The sequence below is a fragment of the Mugil cephalus genome, chromosome 19 (genome assembly GCF_022458985.1).
Source record: "Mugil cephalus isolate CIBA_MC_2020 chromosome 19, CIBA_Mcephalus_1.1, whole genome shotgun sequence".
NCBI lineage: Eukaryota > Metazoa > Chordata > Actinopteri > Mugiliformes > Mugilidae > Mugil > Mugil cephalus.
Window position 1 is genome coordinate 7,608,238 of NC_061788.1, and position 19,229 is coordinate 7,627,466.

The window sequence follows — 19,229 nt, forward strand, 5'->3', positions numbered from 1 at the left end:
GGCAGAGGCCCTGGGGCGTTACCCGATTTGAAATGGAGCTCTTTGAAGATAGCAGCTTTTACTTTTAGGAGGATCAGCCTCATTTTCATGTTATCAAAACTCAGCTGAATGCTGTATGTGCACAGTGATATGAGCGGCCGTGTCAGCGCACCCAACGGAAACAGGTGATTAGAGCCATGGATGTGAGTGTGCTAGCGCGTTGGAAACGGATCCTCTGGGCTTTACATTTAATGAGGCTGGAGGGAATTGGTTTGTTTGCGTGCATGAAACATCAAACACCATGACGTGCCCGAAAAACATTAAAAAAAAACAACCACACACAGAATAATGGAACATTTTTTATTAACAACCTGTTTCACCAACTCATAAAAAATAAAATAGAAAAATATACAGGTAGCTCGACATAGAACTACAAGTCCATTCTTTAAATTTACAAAAGCAAGCTCTCTGGGAAGAAAAGCTCTCAAGCATATACATTAATAAATTAAAGAGCATACATTAATATACATTCAAATAAACTGAATTACAATAAGCTTGTATTAATCCTACTATATGCACAATTTCTCAAATGGACTTGCCTGAGGTTTATCTTAAATGCATAGCACGTTTGGTAAAAGTTTGCAGCTAAAGCAGCATTTCTGAACTTTTTTTGCCTTTGACATCTACTTTCAGCCCCATCATCAGACTTGTGAGAAGTTGAAGCAAACGTTTTTATTTATCATATCATTTCACTCCAACGATTTCAGAGTGCTAGAGAGTTAAAGGAAACAGAGAGAAACTTCGAATAGGTGAACGTTAATTTGTGCAACATAAATATATAACGAGTTTGTTCATCTCACTTTCTAACCCTTGAAGTTCTGAAAGATCTCGGCGGCGTCCAGCCAGGACCTGAAGCAGGCCAGGCCCCGGTCTCTGATCTGTTTCCTGCCCTTGTCCGTGATCACGTCGCCGTTCTCCTTCACGATCACCAGTTTGGGGACGGCTGTGATCTTGTAGCGCTGCTTCAGTTCGCTGAGGGAGAAGCGAGACACACAGACACCTGTTATAGTTTAACCGTGCTGCAAAGATTTGAAGAAATCTGAGATTTTTTAACTTTCCAGTTTATTCAACATATGTTACAGACTAGTTAATTAACCCGCATCTCAGCAAACAACATATAAGGTCCTTTATTTATCAACGTATCAGTGATAACAATTAAGTAATTATTTCAAATATTTTTCAAAGCAGGAAATACAAAAGGTCCACGCTTTTATTTATGAGTTGTTATCATGGACATTTAGATAGATAGATAGATAGATAGATAGATAGATAGATAGATAGATAGATAGAGTACTTCTAATAAAAAATATTAGTCTACAGCACCGCTAGCTAAGATATCCTGCACGGTACATCACATTTACTCTTGTACTGTTACTTATACTAAAGTAAATGTAAATACCTCTGATGCGTAACTTATTAAAATATGTACTAATCAGAAATTTACACGCAGGGAGAAATGTGGGACAAATATAGCTCAAGTTTTCACAATATTTGACTTGAAATAAAATGTATTCAAAGAAATAAAGTGGAATAAAATAAAATAAAACAGATCCACCGTCAGTGCCTTTCACTCACCTGGAGGAGGAAGTGAGTCTACATTTAAACCTAATCCCTGACAGGGTGACCCTCATAAGCATTTTACATAATCTGGAGTCTAGAGTTTAATCCTGATAAGATCTATATATACAAAGAAAGCACGTATTTATGTTTCTAATGTGTTCAACTGAGATCAACATTTTAAATATTTCAGAGACAGTGCATCCGATGCTTACTGTTTGTAGTCATCCGTCCAAGGCAGAGCGAGCCAGTCTCCGTGCATGTCGTGATAATATTCAACCATGTCCTCGGTGGACTTGTCGGAGGAGACAAAAACTATCTCAAACTGAGCCGGAGGTTCGCCCTCTTCCACCAGCTCCGTGTAGAAGTCGCACAGGATGGGAGTGAAGTCGCGACACGGCGGACACCATCCCGCAGAGAAGTAGATCCCCACCACTTTGTTCCTCAGCGCCTCCTCCGGGTCCACAAAGTCCCCGTCTTTATTCAGGAGCGTCCGCCCGGAAAACACTTCCACCATGACTGCTGTGGGCTCTCTGGCAGGCTTCAAGGTGAGGAGTCCCGGAGGTTTGACAGCTCCAACTTACGCTTTTAGCTCATGTTTGCTGTCGGCGTCCAACTTCTCCGTAGAAGGTTCCCGTTGTGTTTACCTTTTCCGCAAAAGCTGCTTACAGCCAATCCCGATAATCACCCACGGACCAATGAGGAGGCAACAAACGTTGAGTTGTAGTCCATTAACCACGTGAAGCCGTACGGCACGACGTCTCACGGCACTTTCCGGCAGCGTACAACTGACGCATGCGCAGATGTTTTAAGAGTCGTAGTTTTTCATTAAAAAAAATATATATATATTAACAGTGTAAAAAATCCAAGTGGTACTATTCTTTACAGTGAAAGGAGTAGAAATCTAAAATAAAGAAAACATATTAAATAAATTAAACATATAAAAGGGTATAAAAAATTTTACATATGAAAAATATGTATGTATAATACAACAATTTTATGAAAATAAGAATAATTAAAAACAACGTTTATAATTAAATATACTTTAATTTTTCCCCCTTATTTTTATTTTACGATTTTACAGCCAAAATGAGAAAAAAATATATAAACTGGAGAGTAATTTAGTTAAATTGTAAAAGATAAAAAACTACATTATCTGGTAAAATTAAAAGGACCAGCTTAAACGGAAGTGTAAAGAAATTGCTGGGATATTTGATGGGCACACCTAAGTTGGTGTTTAAGAGTACTTCTAAACAATCACATTCACATTCTCATTCACAAAATGTCTAAATGATTTCGACATGTTGGAAGTCTAAACTAAATTGGTTCTCAGGGTTTCATTTCACACCCAGAATAGAGGTCTTAAACTGTTTCCTACGAAGTGTCAGTGAAGTGGAGTTACAAGTCAGCATGCTCATATCCCTCCTTGTTCCAGTGGGGGAGTGCTCTGAGGTCATTTGGAAAGAAACCCGGCCATTCTTTCCCTGTCCAGCGTTTGCTGACCACCAGTGAAGTGAACCGCTTCCACCTAAAGACTGAAGAGAGAGACTCTATTTTACAAGGATCGTTTTCATTCCCACAACAATTCCCACCGCCATGACCTCTAACTCCAATTTATCCAACATGAGACGGATGGTGCATCAACTGAAGCTTGAGGCCAGTGTGGAAAGAATAAAGGTAAAAAAGTTAAACAGTTTAACTCGGACATTAAAGAGCATGGGAGCGTATCATTTTGTAGTTACTTGATTCACTTAATTTGTTTTACTTATGACACATAAAAAAACTCGACTGTTCACTATAATATATTTATTATTGGTTTGATGCTTTATCAATTTATACAAAATACTTCCACTAAAATAATTCTGGCTGCGTCATTATTCCATCTTTAATAAAGGAGGATTTGACGACTTTTCCATCACACTTATTTTAGTGTATTTGATTAATTATTAATAGTTTTTAGGTTCAGGCAGTGAACAAAACAAGCACAGTCGCTTTTACTTAAGTATAATTTTCCATTCATTGTTTGTAATGGAGTATTTCTATCTGAATGTTTGAGTTTTTCACAAGAACCGTCATAAATAATTTTTTTTCAGTTCCATAATAAGTCAGCAGCAAAACCTAGTAAATCTCATGCAGTTAAAAATGTCTATGAATCATTCATATCCAGTCTGCTCCTAGAAATATGAATATGCTGTTTAAAATCAGCTTTTTCCCTCCAGAAGGGAACAGTTTGATATGTCCTACTGGGGATTTAGTACAACGCTGCAACCAAAAAGAATCAATAAAATGACTTGTTAAAGGCTGCAAAACTTTTTTCAAGTGTGTACGTAACAGAAAGTTTAATTAAACACACTTGTTTGTGCGTGTGTGTGTGTGTGCAGGTGTCCCAGGCGGCCGCAGAGCTCCAGCAGTACTGTCTGCAGAATGCAGGCAAGGACGCCCTGCTGGTGGGAGTCCCCACAGGCAGCAACCCCTTCAGAGAACCACGCTCCTGTGCTGTGGTGTGAAGGTGAGACTCCACGCTGCACACGCGCCTTCTCTTGGTGGTGAACCCTTGTTGTTGCAGGAGAATTTTATCGTTTGCACCCTTTTTGCAGAGGAGCAAAGAAGAAGTGGACCATGCATCAGATGCATCTGACTCACAGAAGAAATTTTTTATGATTTTTTTACGCTTTTGTATGCTTTAAATGTCATGGTTTTGTAATAAAATTTCAAATAAAGATCTTGTTTTATCATTAGCCACAAAAATCTGCGTTTTTTTTTTGTGTGTGTGTGTGAACTTGCTTCCCATTACTCTTCTTTTAAATACCTACTGAGAGATACGGATTATTACAGTGACTGTCCGTGAAGAGCACAAAGCGGATGTTTGTAGCCGAGCTCTAAATTACGCCTTGGAATCTCGTGGCGTCGGAGTTTCCTGATGTTCAGTCTAAGTTAGGAGCACAGGCGCAGAGAGGAAACGCAGCCTTCCTGTTGAAAACGGCAAAGACACTCCTAAACATTTGACTCAGACTTTGAGCTTTCCGAAACACGCTGGACTCATTTATAAAACCTCACGGCTAAATTAGAAATAAGACACCTTTTAACATGGTGTTAGAAGGTGAAATGCATACACTATATGTGTGACCAATGGTGGCCACTTCGTTTGTGTGTGCTTCTCAACTTACAGTAACTCAGTGTCTGTTCATGAATCTATTCTGTATGAACTTCTGCTTTAGATGTGTGAAGTTGTAGATTGTCCCAGAAAACGTCTGGCTTAGTCTAAAAGGGGTCTAGCCAGTCATGAGACTGCTCTACTTTATCACTTCCTTTTCCTCTCTGTGCCCGTCGGGTGGACGAGTCTCAATAGTTTTCCCGTCCTGACGTCTCCTTTACTAACAACCTTTGCTCGGATGTTCCTCCTCTTTTCTGGCCCCCTTTGCTTGAGGCTGGTGCATGTTTTGCTCCTTCCGTGCCAATGTTGGTGTGATATATAAACAGTTATCATGGCTAAATGTAGAGGATAAATTAAAATATTGTCTCGACAAGTGAACACAGGTCATGTGGTGACCACAAAAAAATAGTATGTCAGAAACATCACTAGTAGATTTTATTTTAAAAAGTTACTTAAACATAAATTCCTATAGTCCTATATAGATAGGTACATGGAAAGTAACTGTACAGATTTATCATTTACACGCTGTATTTTTGACACTATATTGGTTGTTAGTGTTTGTTTTACACTCAGTGACTTCACTTATTTGTTGAATTATTATATTTAAAAGAAAGACAGAAAGAAAGAAAGAAAGAAAGAAAGAAAGAAAGAAAGAAAGAAAGAAAGAAAGAAAGAAAGAAAGAAAGAAAGAGCTGTGCGAAGAATATTATCTAATATTATCCTGTGCTTAATGACACATGAAAATCAGTGAGATCTGTTTTATATTTTCAACCCCAAGTCATTTGCAAATTGCACGAGGTTAGACGGTAAAATATTTATAAGGTTTCAGGTATATTCTGTTCTGGAGCTCGACATGTTGCAAGTATATTAGCACAATAGCGACGTTTCCAAAAAGTGAGCTGTTTCCTGACAAAAACAAATAAATAAAAACCGGGAAAAAACAATTGTTTTAAAACAATTTGCTACAAAGAGCACACACTATATACACGTGCAAAGATTTAAGGGCACTGTAAATTCATTTATTCATTCATTTTCTGTATGTTCATGGGGTCCCAGCTGTCAGTGGACCCTTAAATCTTCATGACAACAACTGACCCCTGCAGGTTTGGTGTAAAGGGATGATTATGTAAAGTAAGTTGAACAAGTGTGCACCTGTTTACTTGTCTCGAACTGGTCAGGAATATTCCCTTCACTTGTAATTTGTAAGTAAAAACATGCATTTGACAAATATTGCTGCCATGAGGAGTAATAGTTTGACATTTCTGAAACAGAAGCAGATGAAATGTGTGACTGCTGTGCTTTACAATTGTAAGGTGTGAATAGCTGGTAACCCAGTCTGTCTGGATCCGGTATTAAAACACAATCCTCGACCCTCCTTGACCGGAGCCTCTGTCCTCCGTGATTAAAGTAGGAGCTGCATTTGTTGTCCTTTGAATTCCACTGTGGCTCATTGTTAGAACTCCATCAGTATTTACTGGCTGTTATTTACTCTCTAATTCAATGTGAAATTAAAAAGAGTCCTCTCGTACTTCAGAAGTCTCCCCCAGATTGTTCCCAGCTTGACCTCGAGGTTGTCACTGAATGAACCTGAGGAGAACAGGCCAGGGCTTCGGGGGGTTTTAAGTGTGTGATTTTAATTAGCGTTCATGGTGGATTGAAGGGCTCGGTAAAGTGGAATTAAAAAGTGGCTTAGCACCAGCCTGTAACGCCGCGTTTCACAGCCCTCCCTGGATGGATGAAGTCTGGAGGTCGAGAGAAATGAAAGTGGGACGCAGCACAGATTTAAGGGAACCTTCAAGAAATATACCCCTCATGTTTTTGCATTTATGTATTCAGGCTACACTTGTTGATGCACTTGTTGGAGATTTATAGCTACCTGGACAGAATGAGGCTAGATATGTAGCTCCCCGACAAGCTAACAGGTCACATTTGACCATACAAACATGAGGCTGGGATCTCGTGTAAGTAAATGTCAAATTATTAATTTAACAATACAGAAGATAGATGGAACTACAGACAGATTTATAATATAAATCACCTAGAACGTCACTCAGATTACTCACAAACATCACAAAAACACACACGTAAGCAGTAGTTTCACCTGACTCGCACTGAATATGAACTTATTCAACTAGAAACTGCAAGAGAAAGGTTTGTGTAATCATACGGATCATTTCGATGGTTCGTAATGTAGCTGCACACGTCTCAGTTTTCATTTTAGATCCATCCTGATACTCTCTTTATACAGGCCACGCCAAGGAATTCTTGCCCAGCTTGTTTTCTTGTATAGTGATACAGAAAGGTTTTGTTACTGTGTATACAATAGGTATAGTAAAAGTGAAACTTGTATTTAACCATACAGAGAAACCGCTAAATTCTGCCATCTACTGGTTGTATTTAGAACAACAGAAAGCACCCAGATTATATCTGTTTTTGTCATAAAACAGCTGAATTAACCATGTCACAAATGTAGAAACAGATAATAAATTTAAAAAATTAGTCGAGACCTGAATTGGAAATATTTGTATTTCTTATGATAAAGCTGTAAGTAAGTATAAGAATGTTATATTATGCATTAGCTAGTATTTCTGATGTATTATAGGCGAGATTTTTATTATTACGGGCCTGTTTGGTTAGTATCAAGTGTGCACCTCCCACAGATTTGCCCAGTAAACGCTCGGCTCCACACCAGTCACTCAGAACTGAAGGAGGCACACGGACGAAGCGTCATCAAATAACGTCACACATGTCCAGGTGACTTTGTCTAAGCTTTGTTGTGAGATAATCAATGTCCATGCTTCAGCAGCTACTGGAACTTTAAAAAAAAAGAAAAAACATTTAAAATAATAAATACCTACCTAAAGTCTATAGCATTTACCACGGACCAGTTGCAAGCATTCAAACGTTTGCATTAAGCCGTCTTTAATCTCCTCACGTTATTAATAATAATAAAAATCAGTGTGTGATTCTTTCTGTCCTCCCACATCTATCTGCTCACTATTGTCCGTATGGATCTCGCAGAAACAAAGTATAAAGAGAGGCTGAAGTCTGTAGTTGGTAAACAGGTTATAGATTATTGTCAATGGACGCTCCACCTTCATTCTGAAGAAAGAGAATGTCAGGTATAAAGGAGCACTTGTTCGCTAAAGGGGAAATAACTTGAATAGCTTGAATGGAGCCGTCGTCTCCTTTAAAGGTGTGGGCGGGGACGGGAGAGCAGAGTTGGGTTTCAGTGCCACCCCCATTTTTTTTTTTTTTCTATTCTCACACTCCATAGTTCAGCCACGGTCCAGAGAGCCAGAGAGCTCTGGGCCACATACGCTCTCTGGTCAAATCCTCGAGCTTTCCCGTCTGTGCTATGAACTATTAGCCGCCATCAATGAAGAGCCACAATACGACACGGCACTGGGGATCCTCCACGGCTCGCTCACGCTTCTTCCAAAGGTCACTGACCTCTGAGAAAGACCTGATCCAGTTTGACTTGTGTTTGTCAGAGACTCTCTGTCAGATGAGCACCTTTGAGAAGTGAGGAGATGGCCACCGCGTACAGACTCTGTGTGGGAATAGTAACAGGTAAGTTTCGCTGTTGTTCTAGTGCAGCTGATTGAATCAGTGTTTACTTTCTATTATCGTCGGCCATAATTAGAAGGCTGGGTGTATTACACTGGAGCCTGAACACCTCAGACAGACACATTTAAGTGATGTTTACATATAATTATTATTTTAAACACATGTTTCTGGTTGGAGGTTTGATACAGTGCAGCAGGTCCAGGTTCATTGTATATTGTTTACATTGCTGGGACACTTATTTGACATCCATGTGGTTTCAGACTAATGCAGGTTTTAAAAGGCACTGCTTTACCCTCTGAGGAATATTTATACATAAATTATCAGTACTGGTTAATGATTGAATGGGAGAATCCATATACGAGCAATATATCCTCTGGGTTTACGAATCGTTGTCAAAACAAGTGTGATGTTTCACATAGTCCGAGTGGCTTATTATGGCATGTGTTAGTTAGAGTAGTACTGTCACGTCTCATGCAGATCGGGTGAAATGTGTGCCAGGAGGTGCGTATTTGTTGTTGTGTGTGACTGGCTTTTGTTTGTATGTGTTCATGTGTATGGCTGCAGCGCTGGCCGTATGCAAATACAGCCTGGCAGAGTGGAATGCCACCGAGGAGCCTGCTGTGCAGAACTGTCATCGCCATGGTGACGGAGACAATTGCACAGGTAGGTGTGGACGGGGAACCCCCACCCACGCACACACACACACACACACACACACACGGACATGCACGTGCACGTGCACCACCTCCCATATTATGCCAGAAATCTTTGGTTACTCGAAATTCGGGAGGTTTGATGGATGAATGGTCACAGAGGGGGAGGCAAACACCCGAACACACCTTCGTCATGGACGTGCCAGCGAAAAAGGAAAGCGGAGAAAAGATGTGTGGTCCATTACAGATCACATTTAAAGAAGAAAAATTTAAAAAAAAAGAAAAAGGAATGCAACCCCTTGGTGTCGCAGAGGCTGTGTCAGCAAATTCTGCAGCTGCAATGTTGCAAAACATCAATCGGATTCGTCTCCCTTTGATGGATTAACTGAATCAAGTCACAATAAATCAAATATTTAATCAGATTTTATCCCTGATTGGGGTATTTAGTGGCAACACTATATTTTGAATGGAATTAACTTGGTGACCAGAGAATCATTTGATATCGTTCGCATTGAGAAAATGGTGATTTCTTACATTTACTGGAAAATATTGGCTGCACGCTGGAAATTTATGTGAATATTAATTACAAAAAATAATAATAATCTAAATGAGCTTCGACATTTAAAAAGAATGATTCCACAGTTTCTTCTTTGGTTTCTAGCTAAGACACCTTTCACGCTTGTATGCTAACCAGCAGCTAACCTAGCTTAGCTGTACAGACTACATATATACATCAAGCTTTATAGGTACTAAATATATTTTCCTGTGCTAGCTATTTCTGTTTCCAGTCTTTTTGCTAGGCTAGGCTAGGCTAACCTACTTTAGCTTCGTAGCTTCCTTAGAGAGTGGTACTGATCTCATCTTAGCATCTTAGCCCCCACAAGATAACAAACATATTTCCGCAACTATCCCATTAAACTCTGTAACCGGAGATTTTTTCCACCTTTCCAGTACAGAGGTCGTGACAACTAGTCTGGTTTCGTGTTTCATTTAACAAGTAGTCGCTGTCATTGATGTCACCTGAAAGGCAGTATTGTTTTACAAGCTCATTTTCAAAGATAATTTCATGGGAGTAGGTGGTAAAGATAGCAGCGGAGGTTTGAGACGAGCTGCATGAAACTGGAGGTCAGAAGTTCAGTATCCTGCTAAGAGTTGTGTTTTTCTTTTCCCCTGGCAGGTTGTGTTGTAGTTTGTGTGATTGTGAGTAAGCTACCGAGAAGAAAGAGCTCGTCGGGGATGCTCAGTAAATGTTAATAATTGAGACATGTGGTTAATTGACGACACCAGGCTTTTCCTGGCAGTGATCGCGAGGCTTCCTCTCAGGATCATATTCCAAACTGTTTATTTATAGATCAGGCAATGCCAGAAGGTGACGGTAGATGTAGAAGAACGCTGACGGAACGTGTCACGGTTACAGAAATAGACATTTGGGGTAATACGATTATTTACGTTCTTGATGAGATCTTATAATCGACTCTTATTAAAACATCACAGATACAAAAAATGTCTCGCAAACTTGGTTGAGTCTGAGTCCATTGCCAGAACAGAAAATCCAGTCATGTTTTTGCTAAATAAGGACTCAAATGAGAAATCATTGTGTAGTCTTGAGTTTAAACAAGTTGTTTCTACTTATAATAACACTGTTGAGGCTGAATCAGGTATTCAGGTGTTTGTGATTGATTGCCAAGGTCAACAGCATACTGTGCCCTTAATTGATTTGAAAGAAATGGTGGAAAAATACTAGCTGACATGTAGCTTGTGACATCCACCCACCTGCAGCCTGTAACCATCAATTAATCCATCAATCTTATCTAAGTAGCTTAGCTAAGCACAAAGGGAAATAGCTAGCGTGGCTCAGCCAACGATGATTAAATACCCAGACAGCATGTGGTGCAGTGACATCTGGGAATATTTACATCACCAGATGTAGTGATCTGCTAATTGCTCAGCCTCGTCATTGTTTTCAGTCCTCAGGCTAAGAGGCTAAGCTAACGGCCTGTATTCATGCATCGTTGCCGTTTAAGGTTGTGCGTAAATGGTGGATTGCTGTGTCTCAGTTTCTCCAACAGACGCGACAGATACAACGGACACGGATCAGTGGAGCGGCCACTTCTCAAGTTGCCCTGAGGAACTGCTCCACTACTGCATCCACGGGGAGTGTCGCTACGTAGAAGAACAAAAGACGCAATCGTGCAGGTGAGAGACAGCCGCAGGGGGATGGTGACTGAAGAAGGTGGATAAGAGAAGTGACGGCAGAGTAGATGAGAGAGGAGCAGCTTCATTATTGTTCCATGACAGATTATGAATGTTCAGTTTTGAATTCATTTTCTCCTCCCCCTTGTCTTAGGTGTCACCACGGTTACGTCGGCAGCAGGTGTGAATATGTGGACCTGGGCCCGCGGATAGCAGATCCACGACAAATCATAATCGTCTGCATCATTGCAGGGCTTGTAATGATCATTCTCCTCATTGTTTTCGTCTGCATCTGTTCACAGTAAGCATTCACGTGCTGGGGCGTCAGATAAAATATGCAACAAGGAACAGTTTGGTCATTTTAGATCATCATTTTAGATCGATAGATCTTATGATCTTTTCTCCAGAGGTTAAGCTATAAACTTAAAACTTAAACTGGACTTGAAGTTCTGGAGTTTTCTTGAGGACACTTCTCCTCTCGTCCAAGTGGCTTCTTCAGTTTTTTGTTTCTGATTGAAAAGGACTCACATGACTAGATTCTGCTAATGACCCAATACTCACCTGAACTGTAGGACGTAGACCATATCACCCTGGATGGTATCTTCTTTACAAAGTTAATGGTTAAACTCTTAAGGTGTGAAATTTCTTGGGGATAGACTGTGCTGTGAGCGGCTGACAGAGGGTGTTTTCAGACCGACTCCCCCCTTTAAATGAGGGTTTTCCAATCTCACATAGAAATCTTCTCTGCGAAACCACCTTCTAGTGGGCACAGGCATAAAAACCTTAATTCCTCACGTGTCATTCAGGAGTAAAGACGCCACTTGCCTCCAAGAGAATTTAAACAGGTCCAGGTTTCAGGCGTCTTTGAAGACTGTCAGTCTTCCAGGTCGTGGTACATCTATGAGAAAGCTAAAATGAGGGCATCTGGACTTGTCCGAGGTTTGTCTGTCTGAAGTGTCTCTTCAGTTCTGTTACTTTAGATACACCACGGCCTGGATGATTGAGAATCTTCAGATGCCTTCACAAATTGTTTCCAGGAGACTTTTTTTTTTTCCTTTATTGGATATTTGCGGTAGACACGAAGACAGGAAATGTGGTGAATGAGCTGAATCTGGTATGAGCATTTTTATCCTTAAAAAGAAACTGCAGCCAGTTACTTTACAATGATTTTATGTTGTTACTTTTTTCAAGAGTTTTTCCCCCACACTGCTCCTTTTTATTGCATACAAAGTTAATGCCCTTGGTTCCCTTGAATACATTGCTTGCTTTTCTCTTAGTCGTAGGTGCAGATTGTGTCGGAGGAGGGGAAGGCGGAGGGAAGAGCCCAGGAACGGGACGGAGAAGCTGAGGATGATGGACACCGGCGCAGCGCACGCCGCCTCGACACCAGACGCAGCAGAGGCCCCGCATACCAACTCTGTGTGAGAGCCATGCGCGAGCACTGTCCAGAACACTTGGAATTGTTTATACCGGAGGGACAGCTGCTGGATTTTGTATCACAGCGACAGAAGTGAGCTGTAGGAGGAGGAGGAGGAGGAGGTCCCTGTGCAGCACTCCCTCAAAGGACGGACGCCTCTGGATAAAAGTGTGTGCCTACTTTCAAAGGGACGTGTGTCTCACGCGAACCTTCAACGAAGCCCCAGAACAAACTAGGCCTTCCGAGGATTTATGATAAACACAACTCGGAGGAGAGCAGCTCATGTGCCGGCACACATGACTCTTGTTGCTATGTTTGGGGGGGAAAAAAAAAAAAAAAAGCTGTGAGAGCAGTTGGCAGCCGGTGATAACAGCTGATCGGGTTGACCAGTTCTTGGTGTGCGTGGGAGAACCGTGGACTCTGAAAGACGAGAGGAAAGGGACTCCACGGTCGTGTAAATAAACCGCAGAGATTCGCTATCGTCGAAGCACAAGCAGCCACCGTTTCTCTGTGTCCTCCTCCTTCATTCACTGCTGCTTTGGTGTCATTTCAAACGTGCACAGTATTTCACTATATATGCACCATAATTATCAGCTCACAGAGACGTGGCCACGCGAAAACCCGCACACAGAATGTTGTTACTAACCTATGCTAGCAATGCAAGTGGAACCTCATGTCAAAGGTAGCAGGTCTGGACTCCGGGTTTAGAAGGAGGACAAGGAGAACTTGTGCTCCGGGGGCTTTTTTGATCTGTGTATTTGGAGCCGAGCGGCCTCCGAGCTTCGGGGGCAGAACAGCTGAGCCTGTGTGTCGAGGCTCAGGCCGAGGTGAAAGTGCTCCACTGTACGACGCAGTTTCCAAGTTTTTTTTTTTTTTTTTTAAGTTTTTTTAAATGCCTGTCTGTATGTGTGTTAACTATAAATGTAGTACGAGGGGGGAGTTCAGGACAGAGCCAGTGAAGTGTTTTTGTGTCACCCATCAATAAATACTGTGTGTCTGTGTGCGCACTTTCTCCTGTGCAGTAATGAGTTTTACAAGACCGCAGGTGGAAAACATGGCATTATTTTTTTCACGTAACGCCGCGATTACGTCTCCTTTCAGGTGATCGCACTTCTTGGTTTTACTGTGTTGTTGTGTTGCTATGCGCCGTGAGCCAACAAATACCAGAGCGGGAAAGTATCGTCCTCTGACATAATGGCACTTAATCCTGCTGGCACAAAGGGGAATTATCTTGAATCTGACTTTATCCTGGACTCCAACTCTGTTTCTATTTTTAAAGGAAATGAGCGGGAGAGTTTGGGACGGTGGGAGTGTTGAAATGTAGATTATACTTTTTGGTAGCACCTGTTATCTGGCACGCAGGAGGAGGAGGAGGAGGAGGAGGAAATCTAAAATCAATACTTGGACTTTTTGCGAAAATAACACTCCTCCGGATAAGAAGACTGACTGAGCTCTCACGTCTGTTTGCCAGATATGAGGTTGAGGTCCAGCCGACAGACATCAGAGTCTCCACCAGCTTTAGCTTTATTAATTTATAACATTTCGAATCCCTTAGAAAATGAGAGAACTGTTTCGCCTCACGTATGATAACATATAATCCTACTGGCTGGAGGATTTTTTTTCAATAATCAAGCCTTAGTTCATTTCACAGAAGCCTGACTGTGCTGTGCTCGGCTTCTGTTTGTCCCAAAATGCCCGAAAAGCAATCTAATTGCAAACTTTATGCTATGAAATTGGGTGTTAGCGGTGTCGTTTTCTCATTATTCCCTTATTAAAAAATCTGTATTTATCACAGACAGCTGCATGTTTTGACTGGCAGCAACACCGAGTCTTTTCCCTGCTGTTTACAATGAGCGTCGTGATCTTTGACCTGATTTCAGGTGGCCTGCGTGAACGCCTGTCTCCAGCACGGTGACAGCTGAGGAATGCTGGAGTTTCTATATGAGGGGTGTGTCCGCGGGACTTGGAAGTGCGGCTGATAAGAGGGACAGATACCAACAACACGGCCGTGGATGTTCGCTCTAGATTGGAGACGCGGCCGGGCGTCTTTCATCAGCTGCTCTCGCGTCATTTTAGTTTCCTCCGACGTTAAACTTGAAGAGCGACTCGACGCGGTTTCCAAACAGTTTCCTCCTGTTCCTCTCCGGCATGTGTGTGTGTGTGTGTGTGTGAGCTGTGGACTCTTGACAGCTGTGCTCGCTCTTACCTCATCTTCCAGTGCGTTTGATGTAGTTCCTATGAAAGCCACTGGAGGTCAGCAGAACACAACAACCAACTCCAAGGCAAAACATTATGACCACCTTCCTGATAATGTGTAGGTCTCCTTTGTGAATCCAAAACAGCTGTGACTCATCAGAGAATGGACATGGGTCTTCTGAGGGTATCCTGTTGTGTCTGTTGTTGGAGAAGGCCTTTTGGTCGTATTAGTTGAGGTGAAGGTCCTCTGTGGATCGTCACAGATACTTGATACTAGTGTTTTTCATATTTTATTTAGTTGTTCCTAAACTATTTTTGTGCGTGTGACTGCATCAGTGCCGGGGATGGCTGCTGCCATCAAGCAGCCCTAAAGATATCCGCTGAAACTCTGAGGGTGAGAAAACCATTAGTGGGACGTCAGGTTGGTACAGGCAGCAGCTGTGGTAGGCCGCTCCACTGACAGGAGGAGCAAATAACGTTGACCATTCGTGACAAATCATGTTCTGCCGGGAAACGTTTGGACCTGGCATCTGTGTGGATGTTACTTAGACATGTAGCACCCACTTAGACCAGACCCGACACCCACACCTCACAGCAATGACGCCCTCCAAACTGATCGAATATCTCTGGGATGCACTGGAGCACGCCGTATCCACACAATGTTAGGGAGGTGGTCATAATGTTATGCCTGATTATGCATATGTACACACTTCCTGGCCACTTTATTAGGTACGCCTTTTAAGTGACTTTGAACGTGGTATGGTTGTTGGTCTGAGTATGTCAGAAACTGCTGATTTTACAGAGAATGGTCCGAAAAAGAGAAAATATCCGGTGAGCGGCATTTGTGCGGATAAAAATAATACCATCTCTGAATGCACAGCACGTCGTACCTTGAAGAAGATGGGCTGCAGCAGCAGAAGACCACACCTGGTGTCACTCCTGTCCTGAGACTGCAGTTCACACAGACTCACCAAAACTGGACAAAGGAAGATTGAAAAAACGTTGCCTGGTCTGACGAGTCTCAATTTCAGCTGCGACATTCGGATGTCAGGGTCAGAATTTGGTGTAAACAGCATGAAAGCCTTGTATCAACGGTTCAGGTTGCTGATGGTGGTGGTGTAATGATGTGGGGGATATTTTCTTGGCACACTTTGGGCCCCTTAGTACAAACTGAGCATGGTTTAAATGCCACAACCTACCTGAGTATTGTTGCTGACCGTGTCCATCCCTTTATGACCACAGTGTACCATCTACTGTCACAAAGCTCATATCATCTCAAACTGGTTTCTTAATGAGTTCACTGTACTCCAGTGGCCTCCACAGTCACCAGATCTCAATCCAACAGACAGAGCAGCTTAGGAACCTTTGGGATGTGGTGATTCTCATCATAGATGTGCAGCCGACAAATCTGCAGCAAATGTGTGATGCCATCATGTGAATATGGACCTAAATCTCGATAGTCTTGATAGTATGCCTTAATTAATTAATTAAGTTGATAGTAACTAGCAAGGTGTACCTAATAAAGTGGCCGGTGAGTCTATATATATATGTATATATGCTGCCTTTCAGACATTGTGGCTGATGATGATGTTTCCTTTTCATTCCGTTATCAACAATCATCCCTAATGAGACATGATATTGCCCTCATGACTCTCCATGCACAATCAAAGCAAACAACACATAATATTAAATTAACCTTCACATCTGCTTGAACTGTAATTGATGGTAGATCACAGATGTGTTAATACTGACGGAGCCGAGCTGCAATTTCCACATAACAAAGCATGCCCCCTGAGAAAAGGCACGAAATCGTAGGTATGAATAAACTAATCAGAGTGCCTCACTGATCTGCGCGACACCGTATTGGTCTTATCTTTGTATGAGCTACATGTGAGCACCGTCACTGAGCTGTGACGCTACAGCGAGGACACGATATCAGTATCTGGCGACAGAGTTAAAGCAAACCGGACTGAGTTTTCTTGAAGATCTAATCTAAGTAGCTTCTGTTGTTCTAAATGACTGGTGGGCTTTTTATTTGGAACATCTGTGCATGGTCCCCATTAGAGTCTGTTAAAGACTACAAACTGTAATTGGAAGATGCTGCGTATAGATTACACCCAGAGCAGAGTGCAACTGAATCACATTCAAGTGTATCTGTCGCATGTTGCGCTCTGCACCTTTTTGTACTGTAGAATTACTCCATGCGAGTAGATACTTAGTGAGTAATCCACAGAAGTTACCCCAGCATCTACATATATATATATATCATAAATCACATGTACAGTGTGTAATTACCACAATTAGCTGCAGCTGTCGTGGTTTCTGAAGATTTAAGGCGCTCGCTCCTAATGAATATATGCAAATGATGATTACAAATCATTTCCAGGCTGATGAGACACCACGAATAATAATATATGTTAATCTGACCTAGCATGAGTATGAATTAAGTGTTAGCTGAAGGACTGGGTTGTGCTTGATGGTAACTTCACTTAATTCCCTTTGCTTTATATTTTATCGTATATCACCAAGACACCTCTAACCTTTGTGCAGATGTAGAATTGTGACGGAGAGACGAAGACATTACTTTCTTTATGTAAAATAAGAAGGCATGCGCCTGTTACTCTGTGACATGATACGAATGATTTCACCGACAAGAGCCGTGACCTTTTGCAAACAGATTCATCTTAGGAAAAAGAAAAAAATCAGATACTAACCTCTTTGCGGTTTTCTCTCTCAGATTTATCACTGTCTAACGTCTCTCATAACACAATTATGAATGAACTCATAATTTAGAGTTTCCTGCACTCAAAGAACTGGTGGGAATTTAAAAAGGATGACTTGTTCTTTTAGCTGAGGGTGCTGAGGAATGATTGACACTAGTCTATGTTTTCCTAGTGAAGCCACCTAGTTAAATGACTTTTTCGAATAAGTTTTAGTTTTTAATTTCATAATCAGCCCGAGGAAAGTTTTCTGCAAGTAATGAGTCTGTCGGCCTCTGTGGCTCCCAGACGCCAGCGGTTTATCACCTGAATGTCAGGCGTCCTGTGTGCACGACTTCCTATGTTGTAGCCACGAAGAGTTTCATTTGAATTCAGCAATAAGGAGCGAGGAGCTGCTAATCTGCTCGCATGTCTGCTGCTGCCTCACTGAGATCATCTGGACTTGTTGGTTTTCTTGAAGGTGTTTTTTTTTCACACTCATTCAGGTGGCATCTTTAGCTCTAAGTAAAAGGTGGAGAGCTGGGATTTCACTGACAGACAGAAACTCGCCTGTAACTGGAGGAGTTTGTTTTTCTCTTCTTTTCTCTTTTCCCATTGAATGCTACTCTAATGGCCCACTCCTTTAGAGCTAAACGTGCTACTTTGGTGAGTGGCAAAACGTCTTCAAGAAATTTAAGTTGCCTTGGGACCTGGGCAAACTGCCTCCCTGGAGTTGAAATAATTTTCACGTACTTATCTCTAGTGGAACAAGACGGGGGGAAAAAAAGAGCAGATTAAACCACCTCCATGTCCTCCCTTCGACCCTTCTCATCCCTCCATCCATTCCTCTCACGAACCTGTCCACCATTAAACTTATTTAAAGAACATTAAAGATGTTAATGCACTTTCTTAAAGTACGGAGGCATGTGGCCTCTGACCTCTGACAGATGGTGAGTTCAGATAAAAGAGCATGTCTGAGTTTTTCTTTGAAACTAATTGTTTCTTTTTGGAAAGAAGTTTAAGAGGATTTTCTTGCTTTGTTTCTTTTCTTTTAATTTCTTTGCTTCTACTGGAAAAACACTTCCGCTCCCTTCTCGTCATCACACCAGGTCTTTTTTACTCACCGCATAAAATAACAGTCATCTTATTATGTTTAAATGGGTATTCTAAATTTAGTGGGCCTATTACTTTGGCCATGTAAAGTGCCTCGAGGTACTCTCGGGGAACAAATGAATTGCAGGGCCTCGACCACTTCTCACTGCACCAACTGTTTCATTATTTCCCATTTATTGCAACTAGAAATCAACCAGCACTTTCCATGTCTGACTCTGGATGGAAAGTTACTTTGGACTTCTTTACCTCATCTATCACCACCACCCTCTTCTGCTCCTTGTTCACCACCACTGTGTCTGGTTGATTAGCCAGGAGCTGCTTGTCTGTCTGGAAGCTGAAGTCCCACAGAACTTTGGCCCTGTTGTCCTCAACCATTGTGGCCCATTGGGACTTGGGTGCTTTTATTCCATACTGGGTACAGATGTTCCTCTACACTGTCCCACTCACTTGGTTGCACCCCCTCCATGTACAGTGATATATGTCTTTGCACAGTCTGCACCTTGGGTCTGATCTACTCTGGTAAATCCTGGCCTCTATGGCTCTTATACTCAAACTGTAGACTACAGTTTTCTATATATATACACTACAGTTTTCTATATATATATATATACTACAGTTTTATATATCTATATTAGTTT

General features: G+C 41.7%; 2 protein-coding genes across 2 annotated transcripts; one reads left to right on the plus strand and one right to left on the minus strand.

Moving 5' to 3' along the window:
• Nucleotides 1-325: 325 nt before the first annotated feature.
• nxnl2 (nucleoredoxin like 2) lies at nucleotides 326-2,328 on the minus strand. The gene is made up of 2 exons (XM_047569937.1): nucleotides 1,812-2,328; nucleotides 326-1,011 (listed from the first exon to the last, which is right to left on the minus strand). Exons 1-2 carry the CDS (start codon nucleotides 2,111-2,113, stop codon nucleotides 843-845), a joined length of 471 nt encoding a protein of 156 aa, XP_047425893.1. The 5' UTR covers nucleotides 2,114-2,328; the 3' UTR covers nucleotides 326-842.
• Nucleotides 2,329-8,013: 5,685 nt separating this feature from the next.
• btc (betacellulin, epidermal growth factor family member) lies at nucleotides 8,014-13,586 on the plus strand. Its single transcript, XM_047569069.1, has 5 exons — nucleotides 8,014-8,323; nucleotides 8,885-8,983; nucleotides 11,031-11,169; nucleotides 11,321-11,467; nucleotides 12,444-13,586. Exons 1-5 carry the CDS (start codon nucleotides 8,284-8,286, stop codon nucleotides 12,589-12,591), a joined length of 573 nt encoding a protein of 190 aa, XP_047425025.1. The 5' UTR covers nucleotides 8,014-8,283; the 3' UTR covers nucleotides 12,592-13,586.
• Nucleotides 13,587-19,229: the final 5,643 nt, after the last annotated feature.

What these genes read in the sequence shown, in the direction of transcription:
- nxnl2 (XM_047569937.1), bottom strand. Translation starts at nt 2,113, where the DNA reads ATGGTGGAAGTGTTTTCCGGGCGGACGCTCCTGAATAAAGACGGGGAC. An exon ending in TGGACGGATGACTACAAACA is followed by an intron (nt 1,012 to 1,811) that starts GTAAGCATCGGA and finishes CTTCTCCCTCAG; the next exon opens with CGAACTGAAGCAGCGCTACA.
- btc (XM_047569069.1), top strand. Translation starts at nt 8,284, where the DNA reads ATGGCCACCGCGTACAGACTCTGTGTGGGAATAGTAACAG. An exon ending in CAAAAGACGCAATCGTGCAG is followed by an intron (nt 11,170 to 11,320) that starts GTGAGAGACAGC and finishes CCCTTGTCTTAG; the next exon opens with GTGTCACCACGGTTACGTCG. An exon ending in TTCGTCTGCATCTGTTCACA is followed by an intron (nt 11,468 to 12,443) that starts GTAAGCATTCAC and finishes CTTTTCTCTTAG; the next exon opens with TCGTAGGTGCAGATTGTGTC.